Here is a 21,482-nt window from a genome sequence, read left to right on the forward strand (position 1 = left end):
AGGAGAACTGATTGAAAGTGTTGTGGTCAGATGAGAACAAAATTGAGCTCTTTGGAATCAACTCAACTCGCCGTGTTTGGAGGAGGAGGAATGCTGCCTATGACCCCAAGAACACCATCCCCACCGTCAAACATGGAGATGGAAACATTATGCTTTGGGGGTGTTTTTCTGCTAAGGGGACAGGACAACTTCACCGCATCAAAGGGACGATGGATGGGGCCATGTACCGTCAAATCTTGGGTGGGAACCTCCTTCCCTCAGCCAGGGCATTGAAAATGGGTCGTGGATGGGTATTCCAGCATGACAATGACCCAAAACACACGGCCAAGGCAACAAAGGAGTGGCTCAAGAAGAAGCACATTAAGGTACTGGAGTGGCCTAGCCAGTCTCCAGACCTTAATCCCATAGAAAATCTGTGGAGGGAGCTGAAGGTTTGAGTTGCCAAACGTCAGCCTCGAAACCTTAATGACATGGAGAAGATCTGCAAAGAGGAGTGGAACAAAATCCCTCCTGAGATGTGTGCAAACCTGGTGGCCAACTACAAGAAACGTCTGACCTCTGTGATTGCCAACAAGGGTTTTGCCACCAAGTACTAAGACATGTTTTGTAGAGGGGTCAAATACTTATTTCCCTCATTAAAATGAAAAATCAATTTATACAATTCTTGACATGCGTTTTTCTGGATTTTTTAAAAATGTAATTCTGTCTCTCACTGTTCAAATAAACCTACCATTAAAATTATAGACTGATAATAATAATAATATGCCATTTAGCAGACGCTTTTATCCAAAGCGACTTACAGTCATGCGTGCATAAATTTTTTGTGTATGGGTGGTCCCGGGGATCGAACCCACTACCTTGGCGTTACAAGCGCCGTGCTCTACCAGCTGAGCTACAGAGGACCACATCAGTGGACTGATCATGTCTTTGTCAGTGGGCAAACGTACAAAATCAGCAGGGGATCAAATACTTTTTTCCCTCACTGTACATTAGAACCATAAAAATGGTTAGGGTGACTTTTATGGAGTTAGTGAATGTGACAAGACCCCTACAGATATAATTACTATGCATTCACATTGCATGCGGCAAATTGTCTGCAATTACATGCCTTGCTGCTGATGACAAATGTATGTCATACTTGTGTCACAGATTTACCAGGGGTTCTGCCTGACAAACTGCTCACTGGGAAGGAAAGGAAGTGAGGGGTCGGAGAGAAAAAAATCAAGCTTGGCAAACAACTGCGATATCAGCACATAATCCATCATGAGGAGTTGGATGATGCTGTGCATTCCACACACAGATACATACACAGTAGAGGTCTTCACGGGTCCACCCGAACCTGATTACCCAGGGCCGACCCGGGACGGGTCAGAAATTCTGTAGTTGACCCTAGGATCCGGGTCGGATCTGATTGTCACGGGTCTCGGGTATGTGTAATTATAACTGATTTTCCGGTAAGGACCTGTACCTGACTGCTGCGGCTTTTCACGAAAGTGGTGAATTTTTCACGAGAGGCGCTTGTGCAGCTGGTTGTACGTGTCTGCAAATCACAAGTCATTAAAGCGCCACTAGACTCTGGCTCTGTGTGTGTCATGGCAAGCAAGTTAGGAGATCAATGGAACATGGAATTAAAATGTCAGAATTTAAATGTACATGAGAAGGATATCTTTCAATGACCACGAGCCAACAGGTAGGCTGCTACTTAATACTTTGAATGGAGTTGTTGTTATTGTGTAGGATGGGGGAAAGTGCAGCCTATGCAGCTTTGATTAGCCAACCCAGCTAGCTAGCTTAACTAGCTTCTCTTCTCATTTTGCTGCAGGCAAAACAGGTACTAAATTATGTAATCCGATTGAATGTTAAATAACCTAGCTTTGGCAGCTAGAAGTTAGTAACTAGTGCGAGTCAGCTTGGTTGCTGCTGGCTCTCTCTACCTCCTCACACCACTCAGCCAGACAGTCAAACACACAGCAGCAGCCCCCCAAGCAGAACCCGTTCCAAAATGGGACCCTACCCCCAATAAATGCATTTTTTAAAGGGACATTTCAAAATTGTTCAACTTCATGATCTCCAGCACCACCCCAAAATCAACATATGTGAAAATGGCACATTAAAAAAAGATGATAAGCGTTTCCAATGACATTGTCGGTGTGCATCGTGTGATTTGAACCAATGACTAGGCATTGCCTACTAATTGGTTGATGTCATTGGAAACACTTATCTATCTTTTTTACTACAAAACGTGCCAGTTTCACATATGTTGATGTTGGGGTGGTGCTGGAGATTATGAATATGGAGTTGAACAATTTTGAAATGTCCCTTTAAAACATTCATTTATTCGGGTAGGGTCCCATTCTGGAACCCTCTAATGCACACCCACTGGATCAACGGAGCATCAATGTTTCCATCTCTGTGATCTGATGAGCAGAACAGCCACTGTTCTATCTCCTGCATGGTTCTGTAAATTGTCTGAATCACATTCAGTAGGCAGGTTTCCACAAAAGCAGTTGCAAAAAATAATAATAATCATTGCCACGTGTAATGGAAATGGCAGATGAGTCATTTTCTAAAGATTGACATTTTTATTCGTTTGACAGGGGTTATATTTTAATTTTGTCGAACATTGTGAAAAATGGAAACTTTCACAAATAAATGATTGCCGAATACCTTAACTTTAAGGTATGAAAGGCACGTGATGTCATCATCTAAGCTCCACTCCATTTAATTATAAATGCCTACTGCTTGCAAAATAAATGTTCAAGTATAAAAATTGCTTCTTTGCAGGACAAGGATTTTCCTGACTTTGAAGAGTGCGTCACCTTGCTTTTCTGGTTGGCTGGCAACTTTCACCATCCAATTGTTTCAGAGCTACAGGAGTGCAAGTTTCACCATGGCAAGGACTAGCCTAGGCAACCAATTTATTAGAATATGGAAAATAGTCAGTTAATGCATTCTATCCAGCCTGGCTTTCGCGGGCTACCCGAGACATGAAACGGGGGGTCGCCAATTTATTAATGTGCAATTTGCCTAAATGGGTAACGGAAACACTTCAACCACTACATTTGTATTCCACACTAGGTTTTGGCAACAAAATAATAATAATTTAAATGGAAACATAGCTACTTATTTACAATGTATCCCACACTGTAGGCCTACATCCAGTCTTGAAATAAGTCATTGCTAATGTTCAGATATAAAAATGGGAAACAAACTAGAAACCGAATAATCCATCATGGAGTACCTAACTAAACTGGATACATTTGCCTTATTTCCTCAACGTTGTTCATTGGCGAGTGAAAGCAGTCCTATGGAGTCAAACCTAATTGACACCTTCATAGGCAATCGTTTGAACATGGTGAGAAAGTGCAAGCTGGCCAAGTAGATGAGAGAACAATAATTTAATCAAAACAGCACTCTAGTCGGAAATAGAAATGTGGTTACCATGTCATGATGTTCACACAGATTGTTAAATGTGCCAGAAGGATGAGATAATTCAATATTAATCAGATGTCTTAATTATCCCAAGCGACGCAATTATTTTACTGCAAGGAGCCTGAGGATACAGCAAGAAAAACAAAATGGGCTCTGATAAGATATCCAGGCAGAATCTGTGGTATTCCAAACAGTTTGACAAAGACATGACAAGATGAAGTCTCAATCAAGACAGAAATGGACCTTGAACTGTACATTGAACTTTATTGTCAAAGGGAAAATATATAACTACAATAAATACTGTGGAAACAATCATACAGACGTTCAAATGGACTAAACATTCAAAAGAGGTTGATGTTCTACAGCTAACACTTTCTGACCTTTAATTTAAAAAATGTTTCATACAGAGAGTAGGCTACACCCGTTAGCTGATAATACTGCCTTGGTGGCACAATTCTCAAAGCAGTTCAGACTTCTCCAGTTATGAGAAATTGGAAAACCCCATAGTACTGTTGACAGAACAGAAGAATAAAACTGCAGTGGTTAGATTTAGAACTAGTTTACCAGCAGCTGCTTGGAGAGGGTGGAGGGAGCTATAGATACAGCGCCTGCAGGCTAGCTCTACTTAGCTACTCGACTTTGCCTACTGACCCAGTGAACTAGTCACAGCCCATGGCCAAACACTGATACTAGCTATGAGATATGCGTTTTAATTAAAGTAAGCTACGGATTGTGGTGCACCTGCACCAGAGATAAACAGTGTGAGTGATGTGTAGTCTGCACTAGCGCTACACATAAATCAATAAACAGCACTCCTTCAAACCAGCAAACATTGAAAACTAGACATTGGTCATCAGAATCCGTGCATTGCATAGCTGAGGACATCCTTGAAAAGAACTGTGCAATGATGGATTTCTGAGCTCAGTGACCTTCTCAGCACTGGCATCGTTAACCCCCTCCTGCATGTAAAGCTTGGCGTGGGTGGGCACCCCTACATTTTACGGAGGCACTGGCGTCGGGCTACAGACAGCACAGCTGAGGAGCCAGGGTGTAGGATATGTCCTCAAACAGAGATAATGTAGCACATCCTTTCAAATCATTGGCTATGATCGTTATGCAGCCAATCGCAACAATCGTTGGCAACAACTGCTAATCTGTGAAAGATATCGCCACTCTGTCAAGCTTTTCTTTGGTTGTAAAATGAATGATAAAAACAGCTAAACAAGAGGAAGGCCGGCGATGAGGAGGATCGAAAACAGCGCTAGAAAATATGCAAAGTAGTAGAACACATTAAAAAGGCTTTCATATCTGTCGTAACAGTGTGCAACTGCTTATAACAAAAAAAACATACAAACGTCCCATTTCCATTTGGCAAACTCATCAAGGCAGTAACAAAAGAGAAAAGAGGTGGAAGAAACTCAAACATGGGCAATCTTAACCAGTGTTTTTCTGTCCTTTTTAACTGCTGTCTGTAAGTGCGAGACCCGGGGGCCAGTGCAAGAGATCCATTTCTCTTCGTAAACCATTTTACTGTAGCAGTACACAGCAGCGGTCTCTCGCATCTGAACAACAATCTTCTCACTCAGTGGTGAATGCACCACCGTACACATTTCTCTTTTCACATTTTCTTTGAGGACAAAAGTAAAGACCTGACACCGTTAGCTCATTTCCTGTCCAGATCCCAGACCAAAAAAAACCGCATGTCATTTCCGCTGGTGAAGAAATGTTGAGAAGAAGTCAGCACCTCTTTCTTGTGGTTTAGTTTGTTGACCTTTAAAAATACACCAAAGCAGGGCAGCTAGATGTAGGTTGGTACGGTTTGGGAGATCCAAAACTGGGGGGGGGGGCCTCTATGCACAGTCCTCATCACCTGCCTGCTCCTCCCACAGTCCACAGTCAGTCTCCCTAGTCTAGGGCGATCACATGACTGTACAGCTCTTGGCCTTGTCTTTGCGCAGGTCTGTCGTGACAGCGGTGAGTTCGGGCCTACTGGGCATGTGCGAGATCCTCTTGGTGCTCCTGGAGGACTTGTTGCGTTTGACGTTCTTGTTACCCTTGTTGACGCAGGCCAGCGTTGCCACATGGAAGAGGTCTCTGACGCTGTTCTCAGACTGCAGGGACGAACACTCAATGTAGGGAGCACTGATCTGCTTGGCCATGTTAGAGCCCTGAGAGAGAGGGAGAGTGAGTGAGTGAGCGTGGAACACAAATTGAAATATGCCATTTAGCAGACTTTTAAAAAATAGTTGTAAACACAGATGCCACACTTATTTATTTATTAATTAATAGTGCCAAGTGAAAGAGGGCACACAATACTAGTCCAATAACAATTAAACTAATTGCGTCCTAGTAAGTGAGTGTCAAAGTATGCGCAAAATGCATGTAGCGCCTACCTGATCGTATGACACGGGTGTCTGTCTGTGATTGGACAGTTCCACCAGTGTGGTGAGGTCTGTGCGGAGATCTGACTTGCATCCCACCAGCAGGATCTTGGTGTTGGGACAGAACTCCTGGATCTCTCCTCTCCACTATACGGAGGAAAGAGAGAAATCAGCAACACTTCTAGTACAAAAGGTGTGCTTTTACAGGATTGGCTAATATTCAGTGTCAGACAACCTAACGTGAGTTTTGCGTGGATAACTCTTGACTTTTTGTTATGCGCACAGATCTCAAGTTATGATCTGGCCTTCTGAGAGTAAGACGTGTGCATAAAGGGCTATATTGATGGACACTGGAGCTTCTCAACAAGTCAACCACCCACACACCCTCATGCGGTCATTGTCAAAAACAAAAAAAGGTTGCTCTGACAGCGCCAGCTCTGTGTCGCAGAACTTCAGTAATGGAAAACATCCTCTTCCACTTTCCCAGGCTTATTCAGTGCCTTGAACAACTTCCTCATGTTTCCCCTCACAACAATGCCCAGTCTGATCACAGTTGTTCAAGACACAGGACCACACGCCTCTCAGCTGGCGCAATACTGAGCGTTGGTGACATCACAGGTCAAAGGGCACTGAGACCCACAATAGCCGTGTCTGGGATCTGGGAGACCATGTGTGAACAAGGCCGGTTGGACTACTACTGAGCCTCACGTGAGTTTGTTTTCACATTCCTCCCAGTCACCTCTCTCAATGGTACAGCCCTAGTTCTAGTCCCCTTTCATTGGTACAGCCCTAGTTCTAGTCCCCTAGCATTGGTACAACCCTAGTGGACCCCTAGCATTGGTACAGGCCTAGTTCTAGTCCCCTCATTGGTAAAGCCCGGTAAAGTTTGAGCACTTTGGTTTTTGAAAAGCCACTTGACCCAGTAACATAAAGAAGCCTTTCAGAGAGGGTCAAGGGGGCTGAGTGAAAATGCTAGTGGGACAGGCCACTTCCTACTATAATTCAGGGGCAAATCAGAGGAAGCATACAACCTACAGGACATACACAAGCCCCGAAACACACACCTTCTTCAGTACGCTGTCCAGGGTCTCTGGTCTGCTGATGTCAAAGCAGATGAGGACTGCATCAGAGTCCGGGTAGGAGAGAGGTCGCACGTTGTCATAGTACGGTGAACCTGCAAACACAAGCGTAAGAGCCAGGTCAATATATGCAAAATAGGTTAAATTAATACACACCATCAAGAACATCACATCTCCTCAGCTCTGCACTGCAACTGTGCTAAAAACTAAAATGTATTCAGTTACAGACATAGATTTTATACAGCACATGTGTTAGAATGACCCAGGGAAAGCAAACTTCCTGCCTGACACCATGTCACTGTAGGCTACTGTGCGAGTCAGCACCTAGGGACATCCATAAATTAGTAACAGCTTGTGTAATCATTTCATCTGCCCCGTGGGGCTATCTCCCATGCTCGGAGCTCTGGCGTCCATTCATACCCAGCCTAGAGCCCACAGTCAGAATTAGGACAGGAGACCTCTTCTAAATGGAGCAGATATGGGGGGGGGGGGGGTTCACTGATTACTCTAGCTATTCAGAGCTTCAGCTAAAAAACTAATTAGTCACTCCCGTCCCTGGTCACTGCTGTACAGTACATAAAAGATCCCGCCAGTTATCCCCCACGACATAATAGGGCGACTGGGCAACTGATTAGGAGCAGGCTGGATTGAGGCAATCTAAATGTGGCGTGCTACATTTTTTTGCATGTCTTTGAAGCATCTTTCCACATGCATTTTCATTTCCTCAATTCTACTGCACGGTGCATGCTAATATAACAATGCCCGGAGGAGTCACCAACAAAGTCAGGTAAGGACACCAGGCAAATTAAAGACTACTTTTATGACTTCATATCCAGTAGAGGTATGCCACAAGATGCATGAGATTCCACAAACTGAATTTGGAAAAGCACCAAGTGTAGTTACAACCTCATTAAAAGCACAACAATACATTTACAGTCTGATGACTGGCAGTGGAACATCTGAGCTTACAGATGTGGAATGCTATGCCAGGAATATTTGTTTATTTTCTCCAGATTACAAGCATGTCTGGGAGATCCTTTGAGAACGCCAAACAGAAGAGTTGCGCGTGCGCGCCCCCCCCCCCGCTACAGCAAACAAACAAACCCCTAACTGGTCTGTTAGGACCACCCTGGTTGGTCTGGCCAAGCTGATAACTCAGCGATGACACGTGGCCCTTCCCTGGCCTTTACCCTTCTGAACTATGGGACTGCTCATCGATCAGCTAAAGAATGAAGATAAGAATGTTTAACGGTATTGAATAGATTCATCAAAAGTATATAAATGTAGACTGATTGTTAAAATGTACTATGAAGAAACAGACAAACCATAGTCACTTTGGGGACACTGAGAATACAGGAGCACAGGAAAAGGACGAAGGTTGATGGCACTGCAGACAGCTCATTAGCCCCATTTCAGTGCAGCCCTGAGGCTTGTTCAGTCCCCTGATTCAGACGGCCACATACCCATCTCCTCCTTCCCCATCCCTGTATGATGGAGGACATGTTTCTACACACCGAGAGGAGGGGTCTCCAGGGACCTCTAAAACACTGAGGTGACTGTGTCCCTGACCGGTGACATGGAGTCATCTTTCACTGTGGGAAAACCTCAACGCAAAGCATCGCTCTGCTTATGCATGTATGGCTATGTCGGACTTGATGTGGAGTTACTAGGGCTATCGGATTCTCAAATAGCCCTGGTGTAAGCACATAACATGGGGATGTACTGTTACTGTACAATGGCATTTATCCATCTACACCCTGTTCTTGGCTTCTGCATGGAACTGCCTGGTTCTACATATCCAAACAAATCACCTACTGGTGCATTCACTCAGCTTAACAGTCGGGTTTGAAACTAGTGCATTCGGAAAGTATTCAGACCACTCAACTTTTTCCACAGTTTGTTACGTTACAGCCTTATTCTAAAAATGATTAGAAAAAATGTTGTTGTTTTTTTGTTTTTTTCCCCCTCATCAAATCTACACACAATACCCCATATTGACAATGCAAAAACAGGTTTAGAAATGTTTGCAAATGTATACAAAATAAACGGAAAGTATTTAGACCCTTTACTCAGTACTTTGTTGCAGCAATTACAGCCTAGATTCTTCTTGGGTATGACGCTACAAGCTTTGCACACCTGTATTTGGAGAGTTTCTCCCATTCTTCTCTGCAGATCCTCTCAAGCTCTGTCAGGTTGGATGGGGAGCGTTTGCGGCACAGTTATTTTCAGGTCTCTCCAGAGATGTTCGATTGGGTTCAAGACCGGGCTCTGGCTAGGCCAATTAAGGACATTCAGAGACTTACCCCGAAGCCACTCCTGCGTTGTCTTGTCTGTGTGCTTAAGGTCGTTGTCCTGTTGTAAGGTGAACCTTCGCCCCAGACTGAGATCCTGAGAGCTCTGGAGCAGGTTTTCATCAAGGATCTCTATATTTTGCCTCAATCCTGACTAGTCTCCCAGTCCCTGCCGTTGAAAAACATCCTCACAGCATGATGCTGCCACCACCATGCTTCACCGTAGGGATGGTGCCAGGATTCCTCCAGACGTGACGCTTGGCATTCAGGCCAGAGTTCAACTTTGTTTCTCATGGTCTGAGAGTCTTTAGGTGCCTTTTGGCAAACTCCAAGCGGGCGGTCATGTTACTTTTACTGAGGAGTGACTTCCATCTGGCCACTGCCATAAAGGCCTGATTGGTGGAGTGCTGCAGAGATGGTAGTCCTTCTGGAAGGTTCTCCCATCTCCACAGAGGAACTCTAGAGCTCTGTCAGAGTGACCATCGAGTTCTCATAGCAAAGGGTCTGAATTATTATGTAAATAATGTATGTTTATTTTTAATACATTTGCAAAAGTTTCTGAAAACCTGTTTTTGCTGTCATTATGGGGTATTGTATGATTTATTCTTTTTTAATCCATTTTAGAATAAGGCTGTAACGTAACAAAATGTGGAAAACGTCAAGGGGTCTGAATACTTTCCGAAGGCACTGTACTTCAGATATAAAACGTGAGGAGGTTTTGCTCAAAATAAAGGCAGAGTTTTGAAAACGAGCTTTAAAAAAAAACTCAATGTTGAACAATTGTGTCTTTGGAAGTAGAAAAAAAAACGGCCTTTTGTGAATGGCATGCAAGATATGCAGCTCAAATTCTCTCAACACAGATACAAGAGCTCTGCCGGTGCTACCATAGCAGAGGGAAGCCCAGCCACAGTCATGGGGCTGAACTACAAAAACAATGAAGTAACAATCAAGATCATGAAAGAAGATCCTTAAAAAGACCGGAAGACAGACCAGTCTTACAAACAAGCGGTCCTTTGTCTCATTAGACTAGAGATGTCAAGAAGCTCCAAACAAGTGACAGCAATGACCAAATGCTTTGTCTCCTAGACTACTACACCCTACCTAAACACCAGATCAACAGCCCCTCGCCTGCCCCCCAGGCACTCATTATCTGACCTGCTCCTCTAAGAGGTAAATGACCAGCCTGAGGGGCATCTACATGAAACAGGCGTGGATGTCAGTGGGAGGGCTAATGAGTCATCTTAAAATGAGCCTCTAATCAAAACCCCAAACACCACTGCATTAAGACAATAAAGATGGACCCAGTCAGCAAGTGGTGCCCCGCTTTCGTCCTGTATGCAGGAATTGTTTGTACCAATAACAGGTAATGTAAGCAATGTGTCAGCATTTATTTGGGAGCCGAGTGATTAAGCGGAGTTGGGCTGTTGCTATCACCAATCAGGCCTTTTTATAAATTATATGCTTTTCAAAACGCAGAAGATAGATAATTCGTTTAATTTGCAGATGATGCAAATGTATTTTGTGTGTTTGTTTTCTTAGCTGGTGCCTCCACTGAGTGCCAAATGGCGGCATCTGTTTTTACGCAGCTCTGAGCCAAGAGGCGTGGATATGGACACTGCACATTCAAGACAAATCCTCGCGCTACAGCGGTCCATCCCAACATTCCAGAGATGCGTCACTGAGTTCCATCTCTGGATATTATCTCCACTCACTGGGCTTGTTTAATGTATTGATGACCCGTCAAATTAAGGTTTCAGGCAGAGAGCAGTCTGATTTCCCACAAGTTTCTAAATGTTGACTGTAATTCGAACGCTCACATTTCACTGTGCCAATCCAAATTCCACAGTCGGACTCGTTCCCTGAGGCACAGTCATGTCTAAGAAATTCTATTGAGATTTGAAATAAAACACATTAAGATATTATAATGCAAAGTTTCTCACCTGAAGTGTCCCAGAGACTGAGTTCTATTCTTTGCGTGTCGATTTCGAAACTGGCTGTGTAGTTCTCAAACACCGTTGGGCCATAATTCTATAAAATAAAGAATTGACAATGCATCATTGTCGATCACACACACAATTATCCAACAATGCTGTGATGAGTTGTACCCACAAAAACATTCTCCATCGCAATTTGATACATAACTCTGCAAGCAGATCATTTGAATTATGGAAAACTTGCATGTGCTTAAAAGCGCACGCGAAAGTTCACAATATCATTTTCCAACACTTCCTCGGGTAACGCCTTGCAAACAGCACAAGCGCGCACGTTTTTTATTTATTTACCCAAACGACATCCAACAACATACCTCTGGAAAGCAATCTTTCGCAAAGACGTGAAGTAGAGCAGTTTTTCCACACTGACTGTCGCCAACGACGACAATTTTACACTTTACGCTCTGGTTCGGATCCATCCCGGATTTCGGTGAAAGCTTTTGACTGGATCCTGTATCCTTCATTGACTTTTAAAATGTCTGTAGATTGCCAACTTCAAATAGAAAAGCTCCGCACAGAAATCAGATCCCCCATAACAATTACTCCTGTCCTGTGATATTGTTTAGCTTCATTCACACGGTCCTCGGTGCACCTATAAACTACTGTGGCTAATGCTCAGCGATGCGCACGGGGGTTTATATATGGGTTTATATATGGGCCGGTGAACCAATCGCTTTCCCCGGTAATTTGGTGAAGCAGTAGTCCGCCCCTTTCTCCCTCGTGGAGGCAATCAACATTACCACGAGGACAGCGCCCTCTATTTCTAGGTATTTCAGGATCTCAGAGGAGCTGAAAAGAGAGACATGTTCAGAGATGAAAAGAAGCCAGCAAATGTATTTTCCTGATAGTACAAAAAAAGTCATTATCATTGCGGTTTAATAAATGGGACACCTCTAGATGAAGGTATTCATAAAGTTACCTAACTAAACGAAGCAGGCATATGTATGGAGAGAGGCTCTTGAAAACAAAACCGCAACGTTTAAAAAAAAACTTCTGGTAGGTCTGCTTCAGTTTCTGCATCTGGTAACAACAGGCTAAACCCACCTGTTGTGTCTCCAACCCCCCCTCACTATTGGGCAAGGGAAAACAGAGATTAATTCAATTAACTTTGAGATGAAGGACACTGGAGTGGTTCAAGATTAAGAGGGAGGGAAATGACATTTGTTTTGGATTAAGTAGGCCCGCCTATTCATCAGGGATAAGATGGGTGATGAAGGTAATTCGATAATGGAACAACTTTGAATGCAGTGTATGAATGAAAGGACACATTAAATAACATTTGGGAAAAATGTGCTGGTCCCATTATTTCACAATGTCTTTCTTCAGAAGTAGGCTACAACAGAGAATTCATCATCTTTCTGTGAGCCAGTCACTGAAATATCACTGAACTTGTCTAAAAAAGAATTTTGTCTGACTAAACTACTGACAGCTACATTATTCTACTGACAGCTACATTATTGAGGAAACATGTACTTTCTATGCCTGTGATATGTGGTTGTCCCACCTAGCTATCTTAAGATGAATGCACTAACTGTAAGTCGCTCCAGATAAGAGCATCTGCTAAATGACTAAAATGTAAAATGTAAACAACCACAACAACTCGTAGGTCTACTCTGTTAAATAACCTTTCCTGGGACTGTGTGTGCATAGAGGAGATGAATATGAATGATGACAGAGCCCATAGGCAACATCTGCTGTCTCTCACCTATCTCACCAGGTCAGTCAGTGTGTTCCACTGTAGCATAGTGGAGGAAACCACGTTGCACACACACACACACAGACTCTCTGAGCAGCACTTACAGTGAGATATGAGGAGTTCCCTTGACTTTGCCCTGCAGCTGTTTGTCATAGTAAACACATAATGAGGCCCTAAATAAGGGAGAGGGTCCTGCTTTGCGTGAAGGAAAGCACTTCATTCTGCGGCATCGCCCCGGGGCCTGGGGCCCCAAAATTTAGCCCCTCCCTCCCCACCTCTCGCCATTCAAATGAGCCACTAATGGTGTCGACTGCTGCTAACGATGTTCACCATGCGGTGTCACATACTGTCATTTCCTGAATATGCTAATTGTTGTCAACGGGGGATATAAATATGAAGAAATATTAGTGTGTGTGATTGGATGCTGAGAGCTGGGAACATTCACCTCCACCACCACCAAATCACTGATGAACATGAACTGATCAAACTACTGTGCAAAAAAAACTGTGAGAAAAGGAGAAATATGATAAATGTTACTGCAATGCAACTCATAGTTTGACGCTATTGGTTTTCATTGGCGGGAAGCAGTGCAAGTCAATCTGAATTATAAACTGGGTGATTCGAGCCCTGAATGCTGATTGGCTGACAGCCATGGTATATCAGACCGTATACCACATGTATGACAAAACATTTATTTTTACTGCTCTAATTACGTTGGTAACCAGTTTATAATAGCAATAAGGCAACTCGGGGGTTTGTGGTATATGGACAATATACCACGGCTAAGGGCTGTATCCAGGCACGCCTTGTTTGCGTCGTGCATAATAACATCCCTTAGCCGTGGTATATTGGTCATATACCACACCCCCCCAGGCCTTATTGCTTAACTATAGTGTGACAGAAGGCTAGAGATAAGAAACAAAAGTGATATATTGTGAGCTCATCTCCCATGACAGAGAGCTCACAACAGTTCAAAGTTATATGTATTGGGTCCTGGCAGTGTGCAGTGGCATCCCCCCGCTAGAAACAGGCATCACATGGACAAGGTGTGACAGTAGGCTGCTAGTCAGACACTAGCCAGCTACTGGTCAGCCTCCACAGAGACCCACTGGTGGGCTGCAGGCTAGCCTAGGGTCCTGGTGGGGCTGCAGGCTAGCCTAGGGTCCTGGTGGGGCTGCAGACTAGCCTAGGGTCCTGGTGGGGCTGCAGACTAGCCTAGGGTCCTGGTGGGGCTGCAGACTAGCCTAGGGTCCTGGTGGGGCTGCAGACTAGCCTAGGGTCCTGGTGGGGCTGCAGGCTAGCCTAGGGTCCTGGTGGGGCTGCAGGCTAGCCTAGGGTCCTGGTGGGGCTGCAGACTAGCCTAGGGTCCTGGTGGGGCTGTCACAGCCATGGATCAATTGACCGCAGATTAGAATCTGTGTGTCTGCAGACACTGTGCGAGTGTGCAAACACAGAGAGAGAGAGAGAGAGAGAGAGAGAGAGAGAGAGAGAGAGAGAGAGAGAGAGCAAGAGAGAGAGACTCCTCCGAGATTGTGTTGGGGAGGAGTGGTAAGAAGAGAGGGAGAAAGAGAGGGAGAGAGAAAGAAAGACAAACAAAGCCACGAAGGGAAGGAGGAAGAGCAAGTGAGAGGATGAACAGATAAAGTGGAGGGCAGGAGGGTAGCAGCATATGATGAACAGATAAAGTGGAGGGCAGGAGGGTAGCAGCATATGATGAACAGATTAAGTGGAGGGCAGGAGGGTAGCAGCATATGATGAACAGATAAAGTGGAGGGAGGGCAGGAGGGTAGCAGAATATGATGAACAGATAAAGTGGAGGGAGGGCAGGAGGGTAGCAGAATATGATTAACAGATAAAGTGGAGGGAGGGCAGGAGGGTAGCAGAATATGATTAGTGTAAAACTGTGTGTGTGTGTTTGTGTTGTGTCGGTATGCGTGTGTGTGTACATATATAGTGTATGTGAATGCTGGTAGTGTATGTGAATGTGTGTGGGTTTAGTGTCAGTGTAGTGTGTGATGAGTGTGTATTTGATTGGTCACCCAGGCTGTGAAGTCCAGTAGGCCTTTCATGTCAGATGCATGTTAGCAACGCACGCACGAACAAAGACACACACACACAGACAAAACTCACACACAGACAAAACACACACACACACACACAGACAAAACACACACAAAACACACAGACAAAACACACACACACAGACACACACACACACACAAACACACAAAATTGGTTTCTTTGTTTAACAGCAGTCTGTCATCCTGAGATGGATCTATTTGGTGAGGTAATTCCTGTGTAATTCCTCCTTATGTGTCGGCCGCTCTGACTCACTCTTCCTGGAATGTGTGGCCGTTATGGCTAACAGATCAGCAGGGTAGGGAACTCCTCTATAGAACTGTCCAATATCAACAATGATGGTGTGATTTTACTTATTAGGGTGTGTTTGCTTGAGTTCATTGAATTACTAACAGATTGAATTACTAACAGCATGACACATAATCAGTGGCGGAACCTGAAGTACATTTCAACTGCATGTACAGGACTGTATAGCCTTTGTTAAAAGGAAACAGGTTTTTGAAAAACCAAGTAATATAGGCATGGTGTGTACAGACCGAGCATATGCAATTCAAATGTGATCTGAACATGTTTCTATGGGTGACCATGGACCAGTCTAACAATGCAGCGCAACCAGTCTGTATTACAGAGATGTGGAATTTCCTGTACTCAGTAGTAACCACGGCGATGTCTGTTGATCTCATGTTCTAGAGCTCGCTCTGGGAGAGGTGAGCAATGGAACACTCAACTGTTGTTTCCTTCCCATTCTTCTAAAGATGCTCTTGCTGTTCTGGAAGCTTCTATTCCTTCCTCTTCTCTCACTGTAACCTACCTCACTTCAAAGCCCTAGTGCCAAATTGAGGCAGAATTAGTGCTAGATTTTCCCAGTACTCTGGTAAAGGTAACTCGATAAAGGCAGAACAGAAGAGTAGTCTATGTTGTGTGGCCTGACATCTGGGCCTCGTGATCATGTCAGCCTAGTCTTGTTGGGTAACACAACTTGAACCCTTGATCATCAGAGCTACGTAAAACTATCATGATAATGACATGGCAGATGTCATAAACGGCCATGGCTGTTTTATGTAGCCCAAGTGACAGAGGGGTCAAGTAGAGTAAGTTGTTGTTGTGTACAATGCATAGTGACTTTTGATAAGGAGTCACTTGCTGTAGAACAGGATGTGTCTGGAAGTGACCAAGGTTATTGGTTATTATTATGTTTTTTCTGCGATGGAAAATCAAAATGGTGATTCTTGGGATAGGTTTGATATTGATGGCATAGTTTGGTTGGGTATTTAATAGGGTGAGGTTATGGAAGTGGAGGTTGATGACATAAATCCTCACTTTTTCATTAAGGTAAAATGAAAAGTAATGAATCCGTTGGCATATTCATTCTGATCTATGGATTAGCAGTGGTATTTTCAAAGGACTTTCACTCAATATTTTCATACGCGAAAATGTTCAGAGGTTGGAAAAATCAATGGGATTTGTGGAGTGATAAAGTCAAACCCCTCAGAGCCTGAACTGTGTGGAGGCAAGGTCATCAGCCTTGATATCCTACTCACACAGCCTTATGAGTGATTTATACCACGTATGATTAGCCCAACTGTGCCAAATATGTACCACGTCTCTTCAGACATGTGTATAGCTAACATTCAGTCTAGACTCTAGTCAGTGTGTCAGGAGAGGAAAAGGTTACAACAAGGATTTATTCATCATACCAGTGTAATAACCCTGTTATAAGCCTAATAACCATTGTAATAACACTGACATGTATACATCAACCAGATTATACTAGAGAAAAAAAAATGACAAGAGTGATGATCACTTATCATTTCCCCTTTGTTGCGTGTCCCTCCATAACGTTGAAATAAGTCCTGTCTGTATTCGGACTTCCCCGTAGCAGAGAGTAAAGGTAAACATGAGTGTTAACCCAGCAGTGAATAACGTTACCCACAGGTTAATGCCTAATGGGCTTTGAGGACTTAACCTCATGACCTTTTGACCTGACTGTTCCCTCTCCCCAATCAGGCCCTCACATCGTTATTCCTAGGTCACCCCATCTTTAAACCATGTTTACTCTAGCTTAATTAAAGTGTGAAAATAGCACATATTCATTTTCATTGAACCAAAGACTCTTAAAACATACATCTCTCTTTTAGCTGATTTCAGGAAGGTGCTGTCATGACCACTGGCACTGACATACAGTTATATCGACAGAAACCTGTGAAGCCAGATGGATAGGGGTGGCCATAGGGGGAATCACAATCACTGCCCCTCCCTTTCCCCCAAATCCTCACCTGCGGTCTTGAAAATGCAAGTCACTGTGAGGTCTCTCTGGCCCATCTGCTCCCCACAGTGAAGGAGGGGTGAATGGGCCTGCCAAGGGCACAGATGTATCAGATTTATCAGTCGCTAATTTCCTGGACAAAATATATGTTTTAACAGCTGAGGAGGAGCATCATGCAGATTTGCACCTCTCATTATCTGGAAGCTCAACGTGACCTCATGTGATCCTGCAGTGACTTGGACTGAAAAGACATGCCCATGTCTGTTTTGTAACACAGGGAGAATGGGATGATATGGGAAAATAAAAGACAGCTAGCTACTTGTTCAAACACAATCTATAGTTTTAAAGCACTTCTTGCTCACCAAAACATTCTGTGTATAGTATTTTGATGAAACGCCTCTATTATGAACTGTCATCTCAAGCAAGAGTTATTTCTTTCAAAATCAATCACACTTCAAATGTTCCACTTCTGTAAATACCACTTTCTACAGTCTGAGGCCGGGGCACAGTAGATGGAGGACCTTACCACCCCAGTCTCAGAGTAAAGCTACCCATGACTGACTGCAGGAGTCCTGGGAGCCATATGGAGGGTCAAATACAGTAAGGATCCATCACTGGTTGGTTGGTCCTCAATACAAAATATAGCACATACAGAAAGCTATGATTAATGGACAGGTTAGAGGGAAATCAATCAACGTAGCTTCTACCCTTTAGCCAGAGGCACCAAATACAGTATGACACAACAAAACATTTAGGTCTGATTACCAGACATGGAACCCTGGTCTAAATTCAATATATAGAACACTAACTCCTCTCTATCTACGGCATATTGGCCAAACTCATAGAGAGCCTTAGCTTGTGATACGGTTTGGGACATCTCAGATTCCTTTTCTGTAATATCCAAATGTTTGTTTTTGTTTTCTTCATTTGCTCAAATGACAGATAATTGCAACGGGGAGTGTTCATAAGTAGGCTACATACAAACTGGTGTACTTGTGAGAATGTGATTTGAAGGAGTCAGGCGCAGGAGGGTAAATCACTGAAAACAGAGTTTATTCCATAGGATACAGTTACGCTGGATAACGTCAACAAAATACAGGCACACGGGGAACAATATCCCCGGAAATACAAGGTACGGGTAGCTTAACCGAGCTACACTCAACTCACAAATAACAATCACCCACAAGGACAAGGGGGGCAGAGGGAACACTTATACATGTACTAATGAGGGGATATGAACCAGGTGTGTGTAATTTACAAGACAAGACAAATGGAATGATGAGATATGGAGTGGCAGTGGCTAGTAGGCCGTTGACGACGAACGTCGAAGCCTGCCCGAACAAGGAGGGGAGGCAGCTTCGGAGGAAGTCGTGACAGTACTGAAAAACATAATGGCTAGATGTATTTTTTAAAGGTCAACCCAGATATGGTAAAATGACAAAGCATCTAAAATGCCTACTTGTCTGAATCTAAAATTATCCGCTGATCTCATTCTGACTGTCCTGTGTGTATTTATTATCTAACATGGCAGGAGCCGGACAAGGAGGTAGGTCTCCATCTCTCAGAGATCAAATGCCAGTGCAGATGTTTACTTGAAGGTCACATTTTATTCACCCTCCCTTTTAAGGAGACCTGTGTGTGTATGTGTGTGTGTGTTGGTGCATGCGTGCAATGCTAAACTAAGGTAAATAAGCTCTTGTATGCATCAGAGCAGACCAGAAGGCATAATTGCCCTCTTTATTCATCTGCGGAAGAAGCTAACGACCTCCTTAGAAACTCCAGATTTAAAGAGAGGAAGGTGGAAATAGAACAGCATTCTAGTCTCTGGTACCTGTGGTTTTGTAGTGCCGTAAACTAATTTAAATAATGTTTAAAAAAACTGCAAAGCTGCAATGACATTGAAAACGGAGATTCTCCATGCCTCACTGGAAAGTGACACTTACAAGAGGAGACTAATCTTTACACAGCCGTTCAAGAGGAGCAGGACAACATTCCACAGGCCACAGTCAACAGCCTGATCAACTCTGTGCAAAGGGGATGTGTCGCGCTGCATGAGGCAAATAGTGATCACACCAGATACTGACTGGTTTTCTGATCCACGCCCCAACTTTTTTTTAAATGTATCTGTGACCAACAGATGCATATCTGTATTCCCAGTCATGTGAAATCCATAGATTAGGGCCTAATTTATTTATTTAAATTGACTGATTTCCTTATATGAACTGTAACTCAGTAGAATCCTTGAAATTGTTCCATGTTGCGTTTATATTTTTGTTCAGTATACAAGAGGAGACTAATCTTTGGTCCCCTCCAAACCTTTAATCTGTTCTGTAAGAGAAACGAAGAAGTGATGATTTCGGATTTTGAAGTGGCTAAGGATGGGAGAAGCTTTGGCTGGAAGACATACAGTAGGCCAACAGCTCAGTAGAGTCTGGTTCATCCATGTCTGTAGTGATGGCTGTCTCTATAGCCAAGGTACCTGCCTGTCTCACTGGTATAACTTGGCAAAGGCACCGGGGTCTGTACTGGAACTTGTTATTGTGTTATATTCACCTGTTGAGAGAGGAGAGGTGTTGTGAAATGTCACAAAGATTCAAATTCAGATTTCAGAGAATGGAATGAAAGACGTAAGGAAAAATATTGACATCACCAGATAAGTTTTTCTTACATATCCCACTGTATTTCACTCATGTATTATGATATTCAACCGGCCGTGGGCATGAACACGAAAAACAGCAAATTATGCATAAGAAAGGTAAGAAAATAGACATGCAATTTCATGCCAGGTTTGATTAATTATATCAGTGGAATAGAAAGCAAATCCCTCGTATTACAAAGTAATCCATGTGGAAGAAGGGAAGGTGGGAGTATGAATAGATTCCATATTCTGGCTGTTCTGGTATTGTAACTCTGTGTTGTATAGCAGTATGTCAAGATAATCACTATAATATGCATGCTGTTGTTCCTCTAACAGCAGCTGGATTACAGCTGGAGTTTCACAAGGCAACAATTACCCCCCATGTTTTCCTAGGTCTTCCCTACACTTTTCTTCACACATGGAACTCACCACCATCTCATCATTGCTCAAGAAAGTTGCACCAAGTGAGAAAGTGCTTTTGTTGTTCATATCTGGAATATCTCTATGACAAGGTGTGGTTGCTAAGGAATAGCAAGTCAGGTATAGACAGTCACAGGGTTTTGTAGTGGTCATCATGGAGGAATGAGTCAAGACAAAAAACTCTCAGGTGAATATATCTGATGGCAGCCATTTTAATTTATTTTCGTAGACATGAAATAAGATCAGAAAGGAAGCTTTGGCAGTTTGAGCTCATTTCAATCTCAAAACCTCAAATTAAAAATGACTGAATCTTCTAAGCCAGAGGAAGTATATAATATTATACTATTCAAGTGAACTATTTAGTTATGGGGCAGTGAAGAGTTTTAGGGCCAATCTGCCTGTGGACCACATTAACGTATTAATGCAAAGTGCCATTTTTCGCTGGGAGGCAACATCTTGCCCCCAGGGTGAACAGACTTTGATCGGCCAATTCGCAGCATCAAGGGAGTAATGAAAATGGACGATTCAGAATTAGTGGAGCATCTCACAAAATACACTATATATACACAAACGTATGTGGACACCCCTTCAAATTAGTGGATTTGGCTATTTCAGCCACACCCGTTGCTGACAGGTGTATAAAACCGAGCACACAGCCATGCAATCTCTATAGACAAAGATTGGCAGTAGAATGGCCTTACGGAAGAGCTCAGTGACTTTCAACGTGGCACCGTCATAGGATGCCTGTCAAACCCTGGCTCTGGGACTCTATATGTTGAGCCAGGGTGTGTATATTCTATGTGTTGTATTTCTGTGTTGGCCAGAGTGGTTCCCAATCAGAGGCAACGAGTGTCAGCTGTTGCTGGTTGTCTCTGATTGGGAGCCATACTTATAGAGGCTGTTTTCCCACATTAGTTGTGGGATCTTGTTCCTTTCGGTGTGTTCCTTTTGGTTTACATAGGATGTCACGGTATCGTTTATTGTTTTGTTGTTCGTCCATTCATTAAATAAAGAAGTATGTTCGTTCATCACGCTGCGCCTTGGTCCACTCACTCTGACGATCGTGACAGAAGATCCCACCACTCCAGGACCAAGCAGCGTGTCCAGGAGCAGGCGGCCTGGACATGGGAGGAAGCGCCGGGAAAGGAGCTGGAGAGGTTAGCGATGGCCCAGGTGGGCAAATCGTGGTCCTGGGAGGACATGCTCGGG

The 21,482-nt window shown here is 43.6% G+C and overlaps 1 protein-coding gene across 1 annotated transcript; it reads right to left on the minus strand.

The window, feature by feature from the left end:
* Positions 1-3,672: 3,672 nt before the first annotated feature.
* LOC121555030 (rho-related GTP-binding protein RhoE) lies at positions 3,673-11,811 on the minus strand. Its single transcript, XM_041868803.2, has 5 exons — positions 11,489-11,811; positions 11,124-11,211; positions 6,878-6,987; positions 5,826-5,960; positions 3,673-5,600 (listed from the first exon to the last, which is right to left on the minus strand). Exons 1-5 carry the CDS (start codon positions 11,636-11,638, stop codon positions 5,352-5,354), a joined length of 732 nt encoding a protein of 243 aa, XP_041724737.1. The 5' UTR covers positions 11,639-11,811; the 3' UTR covers positions 3,673-5,351.
* Positions 11,812-21,482: the final 9,671 nt, after the last annotated feature.

Source organism: Coregonus clupeaformis, chromosome 40, assembly GCF_020615455.1.
Source record: "Coregonus clupeaformis isolate EN_2021a chromosome 40, ASM2061545v1, whole genome shotgun sequence".
In the NCBI taxonomy this organism is placed as follows: Eukaryota; Metazoa; Chordata; class Actinopteri; order Salmoniformes; family Salmonidae; genus Coregonus; species Coregonus clupeaformis.

Bases quoted from the DNA above. Each gene is read 5' to 3' on its own strand.
- LOC121555030 (XM_041868803.2), bottom strand. From the start codon at position 11,638: ATGAAGGATACAGGATCCAGTCAAAAGCTTTCACCGAAATCCGGGATG. The intron at 5,961-6,877 runs GTGTGTGTTTCG...TCCTCCGTATAG, and splicing joins TGGACAGCGTACTGAAGAAG to TGGAGAGGAGAGATCCAGGA. The intron at 5,601-5,825 runs GTAGGCGCTACA...CCTCTCTCTCAG, and splicing joins CACCCGTGTCATACGATCAG to GGCTCTAACATGGCCAAGCA.